At 51.3% G+C, this 17,457-nt stretch overlaps 5 protein-coding genes across 5 annotated transcripts; 3 read left to right on the top strand and 2 right to left on the bottom strand.

The window, feature by feature from the left end:
• Positions 1-197: 197 nt before the first annotated feature.
• akuA (KU70 family ATP-dependent DNA helicase II subunit) lies at positions 198-2,456 on the bottom strand (the record flags this gene model as incomplete). The annotated part of the gene is made up of 6 exons (XM_033558115.2): positions 198-305; positions 364-591; positions 665-768; positions 821-1,667; positions 1,726-2,337; positions 2,391-2,456. 6 exons carry the CDS (start codon positions 2,454-2,456, stop codon positions 198-200), a joined length of 1,965 nt encoding a protein of 654 aa, XP_033414006.2.
• Positions 2,457-2,537: 81 nt separating this feature from the next.
• ALT_6607 (putative tetracycline-efflux transporter) lies at positions 2,538-6,983 on the top strand (the record flags this gene model as incomplete). The annotated part of the gene is made up of 8 exons (XM_033558116.2): positions 2,538-2,666; positions 2,723-2,764; positions 3,018-3,161; positions 3,233-3,815; positions 3,870-4,208; positions 5,095-5,321; positions 5,380-6,841; positions 6,895-6,983. The coding sequence occupies 8 exons, from the start codon at positions 2,538-2,540 to the stop codon at positions 6,981-6,983; spliced, it is 3,015 nt and encodes a 1,004-aa protein (XP_033414007.2).
• Positions 6,984-7,544: 561 nt separating this feature from the next.
• Positions 7,545-10,376, top strand: ALT_6608 (pentatricopeptide repeat protein; the record flags this gene model as incomplete). Its single annotated transcript, XM_033558118.2, has 1 exon — positions 7,545-10,376. The coding sequence occupies one exon, from the start codon at positions 7,545-7,547 to the stop codon at positions 10,374-10,376; it is 2,832 nt and encodes a 943-aa protein (XP_033414009.2).
• A 597-nt stretch (positions 10,377-10,973) lies between these two features.
• Positions 10,974-12,511, top strand: erg1 (squalene monooxygenase erg1; the record flags this gene model as incomplete). The annotated part of the gene is made up of 2 exons (XM_033558119.2): positions 10,974-12,150; positions 12,243-12,511. The coding sequence occupies 2 exons, from the start codon at positions 10,974-10,976 to the stop codon at positions 12,509-12,511; spliced, it is 1,446 nt and encodes a 481-aa protein (XP_033414010.1).
• Positions 12,512-13,942: 1,431 nt separating this feature from the next.
• On the bottom strand, positions 13,943-17,379 carry ALT_6610 (poly(A) RNA polymerase cid13; the record flags this gene model as incomplete). The annotated part of the gene is made up of 4 exons (XM_033558120.2): positions 13,943-16,392; positions 16,457-16,675; positions 16,730-16,801; positions 16,854-17,379. The coding sequence occupies 4 exons, from the start codon at positions 17,377-17,379 to the stop codon at positions 13,943-13,945; spliced, it is 3,267 nt and encodes a 1,088-aa protein (XP_033414011.2).
• Positions 17,380-17,457: the final 78 nt, after the last annotated feature.

The raw sequence follows: 17,457 nt of genomic DNA on the forward strand, positions 1-17,457 counted from the left end.
TGGTCCTTTTGCGATGGCGTTTATATAGACGATTTTCATCTAAGATACCTGGTCGCTTGCTTACCCTGTACATATAGACAGTTCTTGTATTTTTTTTTTAGAAACGTGACACGTGTCTTACCAGGACATCATTATTGTGGTCATACAGGCTTATCATTACCCACTAACTGTTTCATGTCGCATTGGACACGACACTCTTATTTAGACTCCATGTACTCCTCGACTCGCTCAATGAGATCTGCTTTCTTTCCAGCTGTCGAGCGCCCATGAGCAGTCAGAAAGTCCTTGAGAACCGCTACAGTAAGCTGTATCACATATCGCCCGTTAGCAACCCTTCAGACAGGCGGCACGCAAGCGACTTACCTTTGAAAGACTTCCTTTCTCATAGTGAAGCCGGACCTCGACGTCCGCTCCTTCAGGCCCGCTCTCTGACTTGATCCGTTTTGACGGATGGCTCGAAGCTTCGTCGCTATCAGCGGCTCGGTCTTTGGCGCTCCGTTTTACCAAGGTGCTCTTTGAGCCTTGCGCTGCCGGTGCCGCGTATTGTTTTTCTAATTCGTCCGCCCACGAGAGGACATACTCTCCAGCACGCTGGGCAGGTTAGCAATGCTTCATCGCGGAAAGCGCAGAGATAAAAAGAACAACTAAACGAAATTCAACCTACCTTGTCAATCTGGCGGTATTTGGGTATTGTTTTGTCTTCGGGCTTTTCAGGAAGATCTTCATCTAGTGCAAGAGCCTGTAGAATGCGATAATGCCATTGGAGCGCTGCACGGAACAATCAGCATTACTCGTCAGTGAATAAATCTACTGAACTCACATGGATTTGGATATTTCTGCGGTTCATATGACGCCTTGGGAAGCTGCAGCTGCTGCACGATCGTCCGCATTTGGTCGATCAGGGGCTCTGGCGCTACATTAAGCGTTGTTTCGGGATTCTGTCTAACATCGTCCGCATATGGTAGGGGTATAATCCACATCCCAGGAGGAAATTTCTGGACACCATTTTCGTCGACCTTCTCTTCACCCGCTATCATTGCGCCCAGTACTGGAGCTGCGTTTTTGCGTGGAATGAACCAGACAAGAGCCATCTTGTTATCCTTCAAGAGCTTTTGGTGCAAAGCGGAGAATACGCGCGTTGAGCCCACGTAATCCTCCTCAGAAGGGTAGATAAAGAAAGGATGCTTGACGTTGGCCCAGAAGGGGAGAGCGGAGAGTGGCTTGAATCCAATAATACGGATAACCGGGTCACCGAAATGTCTCAGCGCCTTTTGCTCCTCAGGAGTGAAGGACACCTGATCGTTACCAAATTTATATGCTTTCCGTATCTCCCCCTTTTCGACGGTGCGAGCAGTATCATCTGCGATCTGGGTAGTTACTCCTTTGACGATCTGAGGCTTCTCCCCGCCAAGCCAGACATAGCAGCTGCGTGCAGGTGCCTGGCGTTTGAACAAGAGATATCCTGTCACGGAGATCTTGAAGTTCGGCCCAAGCTCCAGCGGCATGTTCGAAAAATGCGCTCGGCGCGGGACTGACCGGGAATTTATGCTGGACAGAAGGCCGTTCAGCAACGAGATCCCATCTCCGGAGGCAGTCGACACCTTTGAATCGTCTTTCAAGTACACAGGAGCCTCTGCATCAGTTGGTGAGGTTTTGTAGATTATATCCTATACAATGTGAGCCACAAAGTTGCCTACACTGACAGTCAACGCCGGCTAGTCTTACGTCATAGAACTTGGAGCTGTCGAACTCATGCTCAGGCTGAGAGATCGGAAACAGCTCAATGGTCACCCCCAGATCGTAAAGATCTTTCGCGCGGACGGTGGCAGCCGATCGCTGACTCTTACTATCCCCGTGAGGGTTATCATTGTCTGTGACGATGAACAATCGCCGGGATAGAAAGTTGGGAGCTTTGGACGTGAATATCTGATTCGCACAGAAAAGTACATTGGCCATGGAGACCCGCTCTTTCGATGGCACGAGTACCTCTCTCACTTTCCCTTCATCCTCTGCCAGAGCACGGAGTTCTTTCACCTCTCGTGCTGAAGGGACATCTAGATCTGTAAAAAGGTAGCAATGAGGATAGGATAGATCGCCGCGGCTGTTCTCATCCTCGTCGTAGAATTTGGACGCCTGCGTCCCGTACAGTAATACGCCGATCATGTCACGAGGATTGGATATGATGCGTTGTTGCATGAGGTGGTATGCACATTTCAAAGCCGCAGTTGTTGGTGATACGTCGACACTCTTCTTAGAATCAGATGATGGACGCGGAGTCAACATTGAATCGCTGACTTCGATGGCGAAGAGAACAGCATCCTTTACTGCTTTGTAGCCCTGCGAGAGATATTTAGTGCATAGCGCCTTGACAATGGTAGGATTTCGCATACAGTCTCATCGATCTCCTCCTCCTCTTCCACTGCCTCATCGTCGCGGTATGGATTGTCATCAGCCATGATGAGAATAGTGAATGGGTTTAGAAGATACAGCCTAGGAGTGAAGAGGGGGAAAATAGGTACATTGGAAAGCAAGAAGATATGGCCGGTATTTACATCACCTCCTTCTCTGCCTTGAGTGCCTACCGCTCTGCTGCCTGCATGCCCGCCGCCTTCACGAGTGACGCGATCCCGTCAAATGGGAGCAACGCGGGGAAACACGAACATCACGTGAGTGAGCCAAGACTTGATGACCCCAAATAATCGCTGATTGGCCAAACTTCTAGCTGCCGCTGTTCCGTCATCAACCACCTGAGGACCTAGGTAAGGTATGTTCTCCAGTTACAATTTCTTCTTGCCACAATTCTTTCATTGAGTGGTTAAATACTATTCGACGTATTTTTGTGGGCTTCAGTGTGGCTGATGATAGACAGATAGACGACGGCCGACCTTTTTAGTACATTATCATCGCACCTCTCCATGGCTCTCCGCCGGCCGTTAACGCTTCCGAGGCACATTCTCAATGGAGCTTGTTTAGGCTTGCGACCAGCTGTGTCTCGCATCGCTCTAACTTATGGGCAGGAGCAGAGGAAAGGGCTTGCAACAGCAGTTCCCCCAGTCACTCAGGATGCGACTGGGTCCAAAGGCCCCACGGCAATGGTCTTCCTCAACATGGGTGGGCCATCAAAGACTGACGAAGTGGAAGATTTCCTGAGCAGATTATTTGTATGCACTCCTCAATATACCCGATCCTACCACTCTGTATGAGTCTGACAAGATTTGTCTTCCTATTTCAGGCTGACGGCGATCTGATTCCTCTCGGACGACTTCAATCATACCTCGGCCCTCTCATTGCTAAGCGCAGAACCCCAAAGATCCAACGGCAATACTCGGATATTGGTGGAGGCTCGCCGATCAGGAAATGGTCCGAGTATCAGTGCGAGGAAATGTGCAAATTGCTAGACAAAATCAATCCCGAAACAGCTCCTCACAAGCCTTACGTCGCGTTCCGATACGCCGACCCTCTGACGGAAGAAATGTACACAAAGTTGTTGGAAGATGGGTTCGGCAATGGGAAAGGAGGCCGCGCCGTCGCATTCACACAGTATCCCCAGTATTCGTGCTCCACCACGGGTAGCTCGCTGAACGAGTTGTGGAAATGGAGGACGAGGCTGGAGGGTAAGCGTGCAAATGGCGACATGGACTCCTCTGGTGCCATCCAGTGGAGTGTCATTGATCGATGGCCAACGCATCCTGGCCTCGTGGAGGCTTTCGCCCGGAACATTGAGGAGCAGCTGAAGACCTACCCTGAGGAGAAGCGAAACAGTGTCGTTCTCTTGTTCTCAGCCCACAGTCTGCCTATGAGTGTTGTCAACAGAGGTGAGACTCATCTTCTTACCGATCAACAAGATCTGCTCGCTAACACATCCCTAGGCGACCCATACCCTGCTGAAGTCGCTGCAACTGTGCATGCTGTCATGCAAAGATTGAATTTCAGCAACCCTTACCGACTGTGCTGGCAGTCCCAGGTGGGACCGTCAGCTTGGCTTGGAGCCCAGACTAGCGATACGGTCGAAAACTATGTCAAACGTGGACAGACCGATATTATTCTAGTCCCCATTGCCTTCACCAGCGATCATATTGAGACTCTGTACGAGTTGGATCTGGAAGTGATTAAGGAAGCAAACTCCCCGGGAGTCAAGAGAGCCGAGAGTTTGAATGGCAACCCGATTTTCATCCAGGCACTAGCGGACATTGCCCAAGAGCACCTCCGTAAGGGAGAGAAGTGCTCATTACAGATGACTCTGCGCTGTCAAGGCTGTAAGAGCGAACGGTGCCTGGAGCAGAAGAAATTCTTTGCTGGCGACCGACTTTCTTCTCTTGTAGTTTAGTTTATTTCTATTATGGCTGTTCTCCGCCGTTGTATACAATATTAGGGTCATTTTCTTTCCATGGGGCGTTAAGTTGTGCTGTCATACGAGATGATCTACTCACGGAGCGCAGCAGAGCAATGTATATATTGTCGAAAAAGTCCGAGCATATAATCTCTTCGTTGATCTTCAATGGCTGTGATTATATTTAAACATTATGGACGAAGTATCTCCCATCAACGTCTCTAGTCAACTTTGGGAGTCAATTTGTCACCATTCAGAGTCGCACACGTGCAACGAACAAATCATGATCCAGTCGTAGTGTTGGCGTCCCTTATCGAGAAATTGCCCGAGTTTTCTTCAACGGCTCAAATCTCAACCCCTGATAAGAAGGATTGATTATTGAACAAACTCTCATATTGTTGCCTCATGATTTACTGGTTGGTCGGAATCGGGCTGATGCAAAGCCCAACGGCCGCGAAGCCGCTCCAGCTCCGTTCCCAGTTCTCGTGAAGTATTGGTAATCATGAGTTCATGACGGCTATGTTGCGTGCGTCCACTCCGGCCCCCAAGCTATATCCATAATCATCCCATTCCCTTCATTCTTGGCCATCCCCTCGCTTGATCATTACATTGTTTCGTCCCATGGTTGAGAGCCGTGTGTGTTACACATAATTCCCGATTTATTGTTATCATCAATGCCACAAGGTTATCGCGAATGTAGTTTCAACCTCATTCCACCTCGGGATCTAGGAGACCTCTCACTTTTATTGAATTTCTATCGCCAGCGATGGAGAACGAGGAAGCCTTCGAGGCTGATGCACAGCTGCTCGCCAGAGCTGCCTCGTCAAATTCTGGTGTTCGAACCGCTTCAGATGATAGTATCAAGGACACAATCCGATTGCGTGTCCACGAAACAACGCCGTTACTAGCAGGCCATGGAAATGCGGATGGCTCGGAGCAAAACGCAGCTGGCCAGAGGGCCGGTTGCTGGAGTTTTTTCAGACGGCCTCATGTGCGTTGGAATAATGCTCCCGGTTCAAATCATTCATCGCGTTCTGATCTCTTTTTAGGTTTTTTGGTTGTTTCCGTTTCTGCTTCTCTACATGCTAGGGTTTGCTGGTGTTGTCGTCCCCAAGATCAATCTTATTCTATCTCTCGTTTGCAGGGACTATCTTTCCAAGAGGGCTTCACAGGATCCTAACTTTACGTATCTGCCGGTTATCATTGGGGAAGACAACCCCCAGTGCCAGGTGCCTGAGGTGCAATCTCTCGTGGCTCAATTCCAACTCTACCTCAATTTGATTGCTGGAATCCTATCCGCATTGGTCAGTCCGCGGCTCGGTCATGTGTCAGACCGTTACGGCAGGACAAAGTTGATCGCTCTGAGCTCGCTGGGAGCTGTGCTTGGTGAAACACTCACAGTCCTTGTGGCAGCCAGACCAGAGCAATTTTCCATCAACCTGCTCCTAGTAGGCGCTCTACTGGACGGCATTGGAGGCTCCTTTACCACGATTATGGCCCTTGCTACCTCTTATGCTTCTGATTGTACTGCCCCAGAAAAACGTAGCGTCGCGTTTGGATATCTTCACGGCGCTCTCTTCATCGGATTGGCGTGTGGGCCACTCATTGCAGCGATCGTCCTGAAGAAGACCGGGGAGATAATACACATTTTCGCTGCTGGCTTGGCTTTCCATGCGCTATTTTTCTTCATGGTTATGCTCGTCATTCCAGAATCGCTGTCAAAGGAGCAACAGCAGGCTGCGAGAGAAAAACATCGGATGAGGTCCGCTCAAAAGGAAACTGCTGGCTGGTTTTCTCCTCCTTGGTTACAGCATCTGAACCCAAAGAACCTCATCACACCACTCTCCATTTTGTGTCCGCCTGTTGGACGCCCCAGCTCTCTTTTCCCGAACCGCAAGGGCGCAAGCCCTGCCCTGCGAAGAAACATCATACTTCTTGCTGCCATTGATACAGTCGTACTTGCTGTCGCCTTAGGCAGCGCCCAGCTTGTGATTATTTATGCTGAATTCATGTTTGGATGGGGAAATGTCGAATCCAGCATCTTCGTTTCGATCGTCAGCACTGTGCGCGTGCTCGTTCTTTTCTTGGTACATCCTATCGTCACACGCATCTTCCACAAGCGTACCGCCGAACAGCGCGCTATCCCCGGGTCTAATAGGGTGGAGCTTGTGGTTATACAGATATCCATCTTTTTCGATTTTCTTGGCTATGTGGGATTTGCGCTTGTACGCAGCAGTGCGCTCATGACTCTTTCGGGCATTGTCGCCGCTCTAGGAAGCCTAGCTACGCCTACGCTTCAATCGTCGCTGACCAAACACGTGCCTCATGATCGTGTCGGGCAAATACTCGGTGCCAAAGGGCTCTTGCATGCCCTGGCTCGAGTGATTGCGCCTACTTTATGCAATCTCGTCTACAGCCTGACAGTGGGCAAATTTACTCAAACAGTCTTCGTTTCTCTGGCAGCCGTGTTTGTCTTGGCGATCTGCAGTAGCTTTTATATAACGCCAAATGGTTCGGCATTATTCCCTTTCACCTAGCAGATACGAAATGCTAACGCTATGCAGTATCCATTGACGACTCTCGGCCAAGCAGTCCTCTACATGAGGCGAACGAAGACGGGGAATTGGATGAGGACACTCTCTTACGGTCTTAGAATCATATACAAGGCGGGATTAGTGATAGACCCTTTGCTGTAATGTGTATGTTTTTGGTTTCGGCGGACGGAGTACCTTTAATAGCAATTGTTTCTGAAGATCGAGATCGTTTCATACTGTCCACATGAAGCTCAGAGAAGCTGGTTACGATGATATCTCTACAGGTACAATAAGGGACATTCTATGAATTTTCGTGTTCGACGTCAATTATACAGATTTAAGGATTGTAGGAAAACAGGAGAATATAGGTAGCAAACTACTACCGACGCTGATAGGTGTCGTATGATCTTGGCTGGATCCGGAGAGCGATCGGAGGACTACGGCACGCGACAAAGCTTGCAAGTGCACCGCATGCAAACTTTCCGCTGGAGCTCAGGAAAAGTCCACCGAAACTGCCCCGGTGAAGCTCCCAACCCAATTGTGCCCATTGGCGTCCCTCAACTTTTCTTTCGGGCACTGTCCCCATTAGTTGAGCTTTATCTCGGTTTACTGTTCATATCAATGCTTCGCAGGTGATACCCATAGAACCCGCCGCCTGCGGTGCAATAGGTTCTATCACCATGCTCTCGAAACCAACCAACAGCCCCCCGGCTGTTCCCTCTCGAAATGCCCTTCGGGTTCTGCGTAGATTAGCGCTTGCCGGCTCAACCGTGGGCAGTTTTTGCACGGTCGCAGCCATCACCTACGATGTCCATCGCCGAGTCCGAGTCGCCGAGCGCATTGTCGAGAATAAACGGGCCCTGCAGACCTCCGCGCCCAACTACGATGCCACGTCTGCCGCGAAACGACTCGCCCGTATGATGGAAGCGGCGGAAGCGGGCGAATTCATGGGACTGGCCTCGTTGAAGGAGGCGGACAGAAAGATACGAGAAGGGCAAGCTACGCAGGATGACGATGTGGTAGCTTTGCACCAGGAGGGCTTTCGACGTCCGGGCATGGGGATGGAGGATCCGCGGGGAGTAGTCCAGGTAGAGACTTACCTGGAAACTGCCCGTTCACAACTTGTCGATGCGCTTACATCACGGCCGAGTTTTGAGAGTGGCGTGGGTCGAAGGGATTTTGTTCCTCCCGGGCAGGTCCGGGTTGCGGACGCCATGGAGCGGACGAAAAGTGCTATAGAGTCAAACCATGCAAGCTCGTCGGTGCAACTTTCGGATGCACTACCCGAGAGAGAGGAATCGCAGAGTGAAGGCCAGGTTCTTGTCCCGACACGGATGCAGGAACTACTTGACCGCGGTCGTCCCATCGAGGCGGCCCAATTTTTCCTGAGCGCACATTCCGCCTCATTGAATGGCATATCTGCGGACAGGAAGGAAATGGCTGTGAAGGTATTCTTCGTCAACTGCAAAGAGGACAACGTGTTTATTGCCAGAAGTCTATTCGAGCGGCTCGAAGAGGTGGATAAGATCACGCCTGAGATGTGGAAAACGTTGATGCTGGCTTTGGCGAAGAAGGGTTGCATTGAATCAGTTGCGAGTGTTTATACGCGATACATGCGCAAGTTCGCTTGCCCTCCGGAGATGGTGGATGTTGTGCTGCGGAGTCTGCTTGAATCCCACCGGCTCACCACTGCGAAATGGTTCCTCTTGCGGAATCTACAACATGACCGTGATTGTGGCTTGTGCGGAGCCTATCTTTCCGGCCTTTGGAGGAAGACAAGAAGTATCGAGTTGTTGAACGGGCAGTTAAAGAAGGTTTTGACAATTCTTCCAAAGTTCGAAAAACAGCCTAGCGACAAACTGTTCAACCCGGTGATCAAGGCATATGTTGAATTTGGGCGAGTTGCCGATGCCGAAGCTCTGGTTCATGATATGACGACGCTATATGGGCTCCCTCTTCGTTGCCGAACACAGGGCCTATTGGTGTACGCCAAGGCTCTGAACTGTGACTGGGAGGGAGTTGACGCGGGACTACAAGAGATGCACAGGCTTAAGCTGACGAGACGCCGGCGAGATTTTCTTCCAATTTTTGATCGAATATTCCTCGAGTACTGGGTTTCCCATTCGGGAATTGAGATCCGCAATTTTGTCTTCCGGTACCTCGATAAATTTGACATCGTCCCCGACCGCGTGCTCTACAAGCACATCCTGGAGGCCTTTGTGGAGAAAGGGGACAAGGATATGATTGCTGAATTCACAAGTATGGCGAAGCAACGATCGTGGAACATCCCCATAAACGAGCAGCAATTCTTGGAGATACTACGGTCTCGTCGCCTCGCATTGGAAGGAGCACCAGTGGGGTTCTGGCAAATGCTGCAGGCAGCGCGTGTGAAGTACGGGCACAGCTCCACGTCTCAACGTATCATGGGCTATGACCAACAGTCATTCCCTTTGCCGGAAGTCAACAGCATGCCATATACACAAAATCCGCTATCGTGGTACCAGAGAACGATGCAAGAGACGACACCGTCAAAACCTGTCGACCAATATCAGAAACTCCATAAGCAGATGGCACATTATTTGCACGCTGGAAAGCTGAAGGAAGCATTGAGATGCTTCCAAAATGCTAAGAATGCCCGGTTCCAGATGAGGCAGCTTCACGTTGAATTGGCGGTCATAGCGACTTTGCTTGAGGACGGTCTCAGTGCAGCGCGTACTCTCATCGAGACTGAATGGAGGAGTATCCGTCACCTTGTCCGCTTCTCTCCTATCTTCTTCCGTCAAGTCATGGCGGTCGATGAGGATGCAACTGGCCACATTGTCCAGATGGCAGTCCTACGCTTCTACCAGCTTTGTTGGTCTACGAAACACATGAAGGTCAAGCACCACCTTACCGTTGCAACCAGCCGCCGCTTGATTTCCCAACAGAAGCCGGAAATGGCCCTGGAGCTTCTGACGGCCGTGTACATGTCCCGCTATAGATTTGCAGCGACCTTTGACGGGGTTTGCATGAAGATGTTCGCTCGCGCCTTCGCCGCGACAGACAACGTTCTAGGCTTACGATGGTGTATTCTTACTGCTTTGTCACGCGACAGCGCACTCAATCGTGACTTTGTGGTGGAAGTTCGCCGAATCTTGGGCAGTCTAAGTCCACCTTCCGCGGTGGATGCCACCGCCGGCCCTGTCACCCCTGAGCAGCTGGAATACCTTCATTATATCGCCGATCTACTCGAGGAGAAGAACGAGGGGTGCTCTCCGATATGGGAACTCAAACATGATGCTACGCTGAAGCAGTCTTCGAGACAACAGTTGAAGCAACCTCTTGACGCGAGACGTCTGTTCAACCAGTCCGATGTCCGCGAGACGGTGAAGGGATGGGACGAAGAATACGAGTTGGAGGCAGTGCTGGGTAGGATTGACAATGACCCGGACTCAATTGCTGCTCGATGGAACGAGGGTCGTCGTTCTCACCAGAAGAGGCGGGTTTATGACGGTCGGTCTGATGCCATCTAGGGGTGACTGCAATTGCAACCCCTGGCCGAGCCTTGTATTGGATCATGCGATAGGCTCTCTAGCCACTGTATATATACTATTGACACTCTGTATTTTACTCTATTGTGCGGTTTATTACTGCCATTACTACTCATCGGAAATAGAATAGAAATGATGAGATTGGATGCAAATATAACGGATAATTGGCCGAAACCCCTTGCTCCTTTTGCAGGCAACAACGCCGAACGGTAACCAATAATAATCAGCACGATTGATCGGATCAGATCAGACCAGAAAGACGCTCTTTTCCGGTCCTCTCAGTGATCATACGGTGTTCCTGGCCTTCTCTCGCCAATAAGGATCTACCACCGGCGGAGAGAGGAAAGTCAGTCTTTCACATGTCACGCCACTGCCCACTCTTGGCCCCTTTCCAATGAAAACACTTAAGGTAAACCTTAAGTCTCCGATCTTTTTCTATCTCCGCCATCCCATCCTCTTAAACAATTGCTTACCCTGCCACTGAATCGCTGTCGCTCAGAGGGGGGGAAAAATATGCACCGTGCTTCTCACCAATTTGCTCGATTCCTTCGATTTTGCTGACCGAATTTCCTCCGCACCATGGCTACCTCTCCGACCAACGGCCATGCCACCAAATCTCCCTCCTTAGATACGGCCGAAGCCCGCCGACTCAAACATAACCATGCCGATGTCGTGATTATAGGTGCAGGAATTCTGGGCTGCGCGCTGGCAGTCGCATTAGGACGACAGGGGCGGAGTGTCATTCTCCTGGAAGCCTCGCTGAAAGAGCCAGATCGCATTGTGGGCGAATTGTTACAGCCTGGCGGTGTACAAGCTTTGGAGAAGCTTGGTCTCCGCGAGTGCCTGGAGGGCATAGACTCGATCCCCGTGGAGGGCTACTATGTTTCATATTTCAAGGATCCCGTGACAATCCCCTACCCGAAGCCTACGCCCACGTCGCCCCCGCCGGAGGGCCGCTGCTTTCACCACGGCCGGTTTGTGATGAAGCTGCGCGAGGCCGCCATGGCATGCCCCAATGTCAGTGTTGTCGAGACCAAGGCGACGGACCTGGTCACTTGCTCGCACACCCAGCAGGTTCTCGGTGTCGAGTGCACGTCCAAGGATAACGTCCGCGCCTGCTACTTTGGTCACCTCACCGTCGTCGCTGATGGCTACGCCTCCAAATTCCGCAAGCAACATCACCCGCATACCCCCAAGGTTCGCTCGAGGTTCTGGGGTCTCGAGCTGATCGATACGAAGCTCCCGAAGCCTTACTATGGGCATGTTTTGCTGAGCGATAATGCCCCGATCCTCCTGTACCAGATCGGCACGCACGAGACCCGCATCCTCGTTGACATCCCCGAAAACCTCCCATCAGCGTCCGTCAAGAATGGTGGTGTTAAGAGCCACATGCGAAACGTCGTTCTCCCTTCGCTTCCTGAATCCGTGCAGCCAGCCTTCATTGCCGCCTTGGAACAAGGCCAGCTACGATCCATGCCGAACTCCTTCCTCCCCGCCGCCGCGAACAAAACTCCAGGCCTAGTGATCCTCGGTGATGCCCTCAACATGCGACACCCATTGACGGGAGGCGGAATGACGGTCGCCTTCAATGATGTGGTGACGCTGAGCAATCTCTTGAGCCCAGAGAAGGTTCCCAATCTGGGCGACACAAAGCGAGTCATGAAGCAGCTCTCGACCTTCCACTGGGAGAGAAAGAAGTCGGCCTCCGTCATCAACATTCTCGCACAAGCACTATACGCTCTATTCGCCGCAGATGGTGCGTTCATCTTTCCAATCCTTCCTCCCTCACCAATCCTTCCGCCCTCACTCACCACTGAACTGAAACGCACTAACATCCCACACCAACAGACCAATACCTCCGAGCCCTCCAACGCGGCTGCTTCCGTTACTTCCAACTCGGACTCATCGACGGCCCCGCAGGCCTCCTCGGCGGCCTCATCAAAAAGCCGTCCGTCCTCTTCGTCCATTTCTTCTCCGTCGCCCTCCTCTCCCTCTGGGTCCTCCTCCGTGAATACCCACCCTACCTCTTCCCCGTCGCCCTCTTCAAATGCATCATGACCTTCTGGACAGCCTGCGTCGTCATCTTCCCATACATGCTAATTGAAGCTTTCTGCTGAGCAACGCATTTGATATTATGATTAGTAGACGCTAGCGGGACTCTGTACTTCGGCACACCCGCGCTTCCATCTCCCTTCTTATCCATGTTTTCCTCTTTATGTTGATAAGGATTTCTAATTTTGTTCGACTTCGTCCATATTATGTAATTACTTATTTCTCCTATGTCCTCATACTTCTTTCTTGTGCCTGACTATCCGACAATCCCCCTTCTGGCTTGCGTGTTCTGCTACTTCTAACGAAGATATCCTCAAGAAGCTATTGTTACGCTCTGTATGGACGTCATTGATGTATATACGTTCCGTGTATACAATTCGGGAAAAGAAGAGCTATAGAACCAAGGTCCCTGGCCGATCAACCTTCATTGATCTGCTTTTCTATGCAATTTCCATATTTCCACATTTATTCATTGTCCATCCTGACTGGCATAATATCTAACACACACACAAACGCAAATTCTTTCGGAGACAAGAAACACAAACGGAAAAAGTGTACACTGACCCACTCGCCTGGCTCCCTGCTATGATGGTATAGACGATCATGATGATGATAATGCCGATTGAAAGCAACCACGAAAACCAAGCCGACCACGGTTTAAACAGGCAAAACAGAATGAAAATGGGAAAAAAAGGGTAAGGTAACCAGACTCTCCGCTGGCTCTGTGTATCGGACAATCTCATTCAATCCACTGTATGAATGTTTTTGGTTGGTCGTAATATTTGCTGTATGCCCCCTGCTCTCTTTTTGGTAAACGTAAATAGAAACAGAAGACGACGAAAGGAAAATGCATAGCCCGCATGCAAGGTGGACGGACACTGAACCACAAAGACAACTGAAAAGGCGCAAATGACAATCCCAGGGAGATATGGTCAGCTCCAAGGGACATGGCCAAGGTTAGAAACGTCAAAATGTCGAAGAATCAAATGCAACAAACAGACGCAGAAGTCGTATGCAATTATGCAAATCCCGCAAGCAATCCACGGATAGACTTTAAGACTGCCAAAAGCCGCAGTCTGACCTTGTAAACGCCGACAAGTGAACGGGGAAATAGAAGACGAGCGAAGACTAGCGCAAACTCAGGAAAAGAGGAAGGCGAAGCAATATACCTTCCAGGTCAGTTGAGCTGGAACAGTGCGCAAAAAATCAAGACAACGTCGAGGATAACGCCTCTTTTATACAGAAATAATAGCTCTCCCGAAAAGGCAAATCCAGCAGCAATTTCCCTTTAATCAACGAGCCAAACGGGAACTCTTTCATAGGTGATGGACAGGTGCCGGATGGTGACATAAACGCTCCGCGACGGGGTCAATTTGAGATGGTCCGCAGAAAGGACGCCGCGGTCCAGGTTGACCCAGAGACCTGGGTTCATAACACCCAGAGTGGATAGAGGCTGAGGAACTTCGAAGCAAAAGCGGGTGATCATCTTGCCTTGCTCATCCGCCTTTCCTCAACGACTCGTCCGCAGGTAGAGGCTCAGCACCCGCATGGAAGCCAGATCGGGGCTCCATTGGCTTGGCATTCTTTTTCTGCTTTTTCTTGGTTGTCTGCCATCCATTGCTTCCATGATTGCTAAGTGAATCAAGAGTCGACGCATTGATACCGTTGGGCTTGCGAGGCGCATGGGCAATGTGCCGTTCCTTGCTATCCGCCGGCCCAGCAGAGATATTGTGTGGACCGTCATGACGGTTCTTAGGCTTCGTCTTGTGGGTAACGACGTTCGATTTTTCAGACAAATCCGCATTATTCGAGCGACGTTTGCCGATCGCTGACGGCCCATTCGGATCCGCTGCCGGCGACGGGCCCGGCGGAGGCCGTCCTCTTTCTAAGCCAGATTGCTTGGAGCGGGAGCCATCCTGATCCGATATCTCATGACGCGGCTGAACACCTTTGAACCTTTCCGGGCTAGACCTGGGTGACGTGTCGGTGACATTCTCTCCACTGGAAACATGGAGATTTTGCAACCTGCTAGAGAGTAGACCAGGCTTCCCGTGGTGTCCATTGACCCAGACGTCCGTTGCAATTCCTGACTTGGGAGTATCAATCGTCTGCCTGGTAAAGTACGCTGATTGATCGATCTCGACTGAGCTATTGTCCTGGTAGTCCTGGGAAAGCGAGTCGGAGATGCTGGCGGGGGTGTCCGTGTTGCGATCGTCAGACGCAGAAGTACAGTGGCTCATAGTGGCGTACTGATCATAAGCCTCTCCGGAAACTGAAGTGCGCTGTTCACTCAAAGGGACGGAGCCATCGACTATCAAAGGGCCGTTCCGGTCGTGAGAGGCCACTGGTCGAGGAGTGGCTCTCTGATATGATGACGCGGGCTTGGCAGAGGGCGCAACACTGCTCTCAGGGGGCGAGCCAAAGGTCTCATTGGTAGGTATCGTGGACATGTATTCCTGCGGGGCTCCAACAAACGGCAGAATGCTGCCATTCTGGAGCGCCAGACCTACCGGGGCTGACAAGGGCGATAGCATGGCATTCTGATGATACATTTGCAATTGCGGAGAAGTTGCCAAATAGTACCCCATGTACTCAGACGGTCGGTTTTCATCCAGATACGGTGTACGGGACACGTTAGGGAGACTGCTAGGCATAAAAGAATTCTCGTCCTCGCTCTGATTCCCCTCCGGGGGAGATACAGAATTGTTGCGCTGTTTTGGTAGAAGGGAATTGTCGACAGGCTGAGCGACGGAATACAGCGGAGCAAAGCTCGGGAGAGCCGGGGAGTTCGCAGGTCGTGCCGGCTGTGACTGTGCCCTGAGTGACCGACCAGGAGAGCCATTCGCTATGGACTGGCGACGTGGTGTACGTCGGAGCTCGGGAAGAGCAGATGCGGCAGAGGGCGACGGCGGATTCGTGCTACTTCCCTGTATGGGAGTGACAGCGACCGGAAGATAGGTGGAATTGTTGTACGCGTGCGGACGTAGATTCGCGCTGAGAGGCGGATGAGTCCCGGACCTAGACCGAGACCCATCATCTACACTCAACTCAGGCTGCGGCTGTTGCTGCTGAGGAATGGGAAACTGTATAAACGGCTGGCGGATGAGCACTGGAGGGGGCCTCCCTGTGAGCAGCGCCTGGTTTTGCAATTGCAATCGCAATTCCTGCTCCTGTGCTTGCAGGATTTGGATTTGTTGGTACAGGTGATCGTGCAACAGGTACTGCGCGTGCTGCGCCTGTAGAGATAGTTCCGTAGCACTCATGCCGGGATTCAGCTGGCGGAAACCGTTGGGCTTGTTCGGCGTATTCGATGAACGGCGGCCTCCTGAATGGCCACCGCGTGTGTAGTGATTTGAATGGCGCCCTCCACGACCTCCACGGCCGCCCCGGGAAGGTTGCGGCGGAGCCGTCAACGTAGGTCGTGGTTGAGGAGGCGGTCGCTCCCATGATCGCTCTTCCTCAGGCGGGTATTCATACTGCTCACAGCAATCCTCGAGGTTGCCCTCGGACACGGCCTTGAAAGCCCTACGCAACTCCATATGGACGCCTCGAAACGACGTGTCATCCGCTGTATTGCCCAGATTCCTCGAAGTGTTGAATGGCTCTTCGACGCAGAGACGATTGTTCTGGAGAAGGTGCCACCCCTTCTCTTCTTTCGATATCAACTTGCCTTCCCGCACAGATATCACGTACTTCTCATAGTCGAGCTCATGGCCATAATACCTGAAGAATTGGAAGAGCAGCTCCCCGAGCGTCTGCTTGTTTTTTCGCCCATACCCCACGAGGGAGCTAAGATCATCGTCGAATGAGCAAACTAGGCCGTCTGTCGTCACTCGTTTCTTGTGAGGTCGTGCCTGGAGACTCGGGAGCACGGGAGGTTCCCGAGTTTGCAGGAAATTGATAATCAGGCAGATCCAGGTATAGGAACTTAATGTGCCTCCAAGGCCTACAGCAGAATTGTTACCACGATATTTCACGAGAATGCCTGCTCGGAACGGGGAAAAACTTACCTGCATCGTTGAGAATCCTCCTTTTTGTCCAGTATTTGATGATCATGGCCAAGGGCCGAACACGCTCGTCGATTTCGACATACGTTCGCACCATTCGCGTATTTTCCAACGCCAAAGTGTTGTTGACATTCATATCACATGCAAGACGTAGCTCCGGATCCCAGATCTTCACGATTGGGACTTTCGCATGTGAAACACAAACGACCCTTTCCATTCCATCTGCGGGCATTGTCAGTGAATGGCGGCAACGAACATCAGCCTAAGACACCTTACGTTTTGCGAGAACTTCAGCGAGCAGACAGACGTGTTCCAGCTCTTTATATGTCGTTGTTATACATAAGTCCACTGCTACAAGTCAGTCTTCAAGAATTCCGGACTGTGCACCATGAACACTCACTGTCTGAATCGCTTGAGCAGAGCTTATTCCCAGACGACCCGAAGACATGAACCTTAATATCGTGACCTGGCCACTGATCATTGAAGAGTTTTTCCAGTTTTCGAACCAGCTGACGCCGTCGATCGTCGCTCTCCGCTGACGGTAGTAAACGATCGTATACCTCCAACATATCCTTAGTCAGTCTCTTCTCCTCCTCTGCTTCAAGCCGCTCTTTGAGACCTTCCTTTTCCTCCGGTAACAGATCAGCACCTATTGTATAAGGCATCCTCCGTCGAAAAAAGGCCATTGCTGTTTCATATTTGCAACCTGCGAACGGCTTTCGTAACGACGGAGGAAAGTGTATTGACTCGGAGTGGGTCGAGCGTGGCGACGTGCTTCCGTGAGGGGGGGACGGCGTCCTCGAGTGGAATGAAAGATTGCGCGTATGTTGATATGGGGTGGAAGGGAGGGAATTCGACTGTTGTGAGGCTAGTGGGGGACGAGAGTTTGCCTCTGTAGAGGTATCGGTGGACAAGTTCCACGGCATGGTGGAAGGCTTTCCCAACGCTATCGGAGACTTTCCACCTGTGGTCGAGGCGAATCTAGCATTCTCATAGGTATCTGA

Source organism: Aspergillus lentulus (assembly GCF_001445615.1).
Source record: "Aspergillus lentulus DNA, contig: Alt12, strain: IFM 54703, whole genome shotgun sequence".
Lineage (NCBI taxonomy): Eukaryota > Fungi > Ascomycota > Eurotiomycetes > Eurotiales > Aspergillaceae > Aspergillus > Aspergillus lentulus.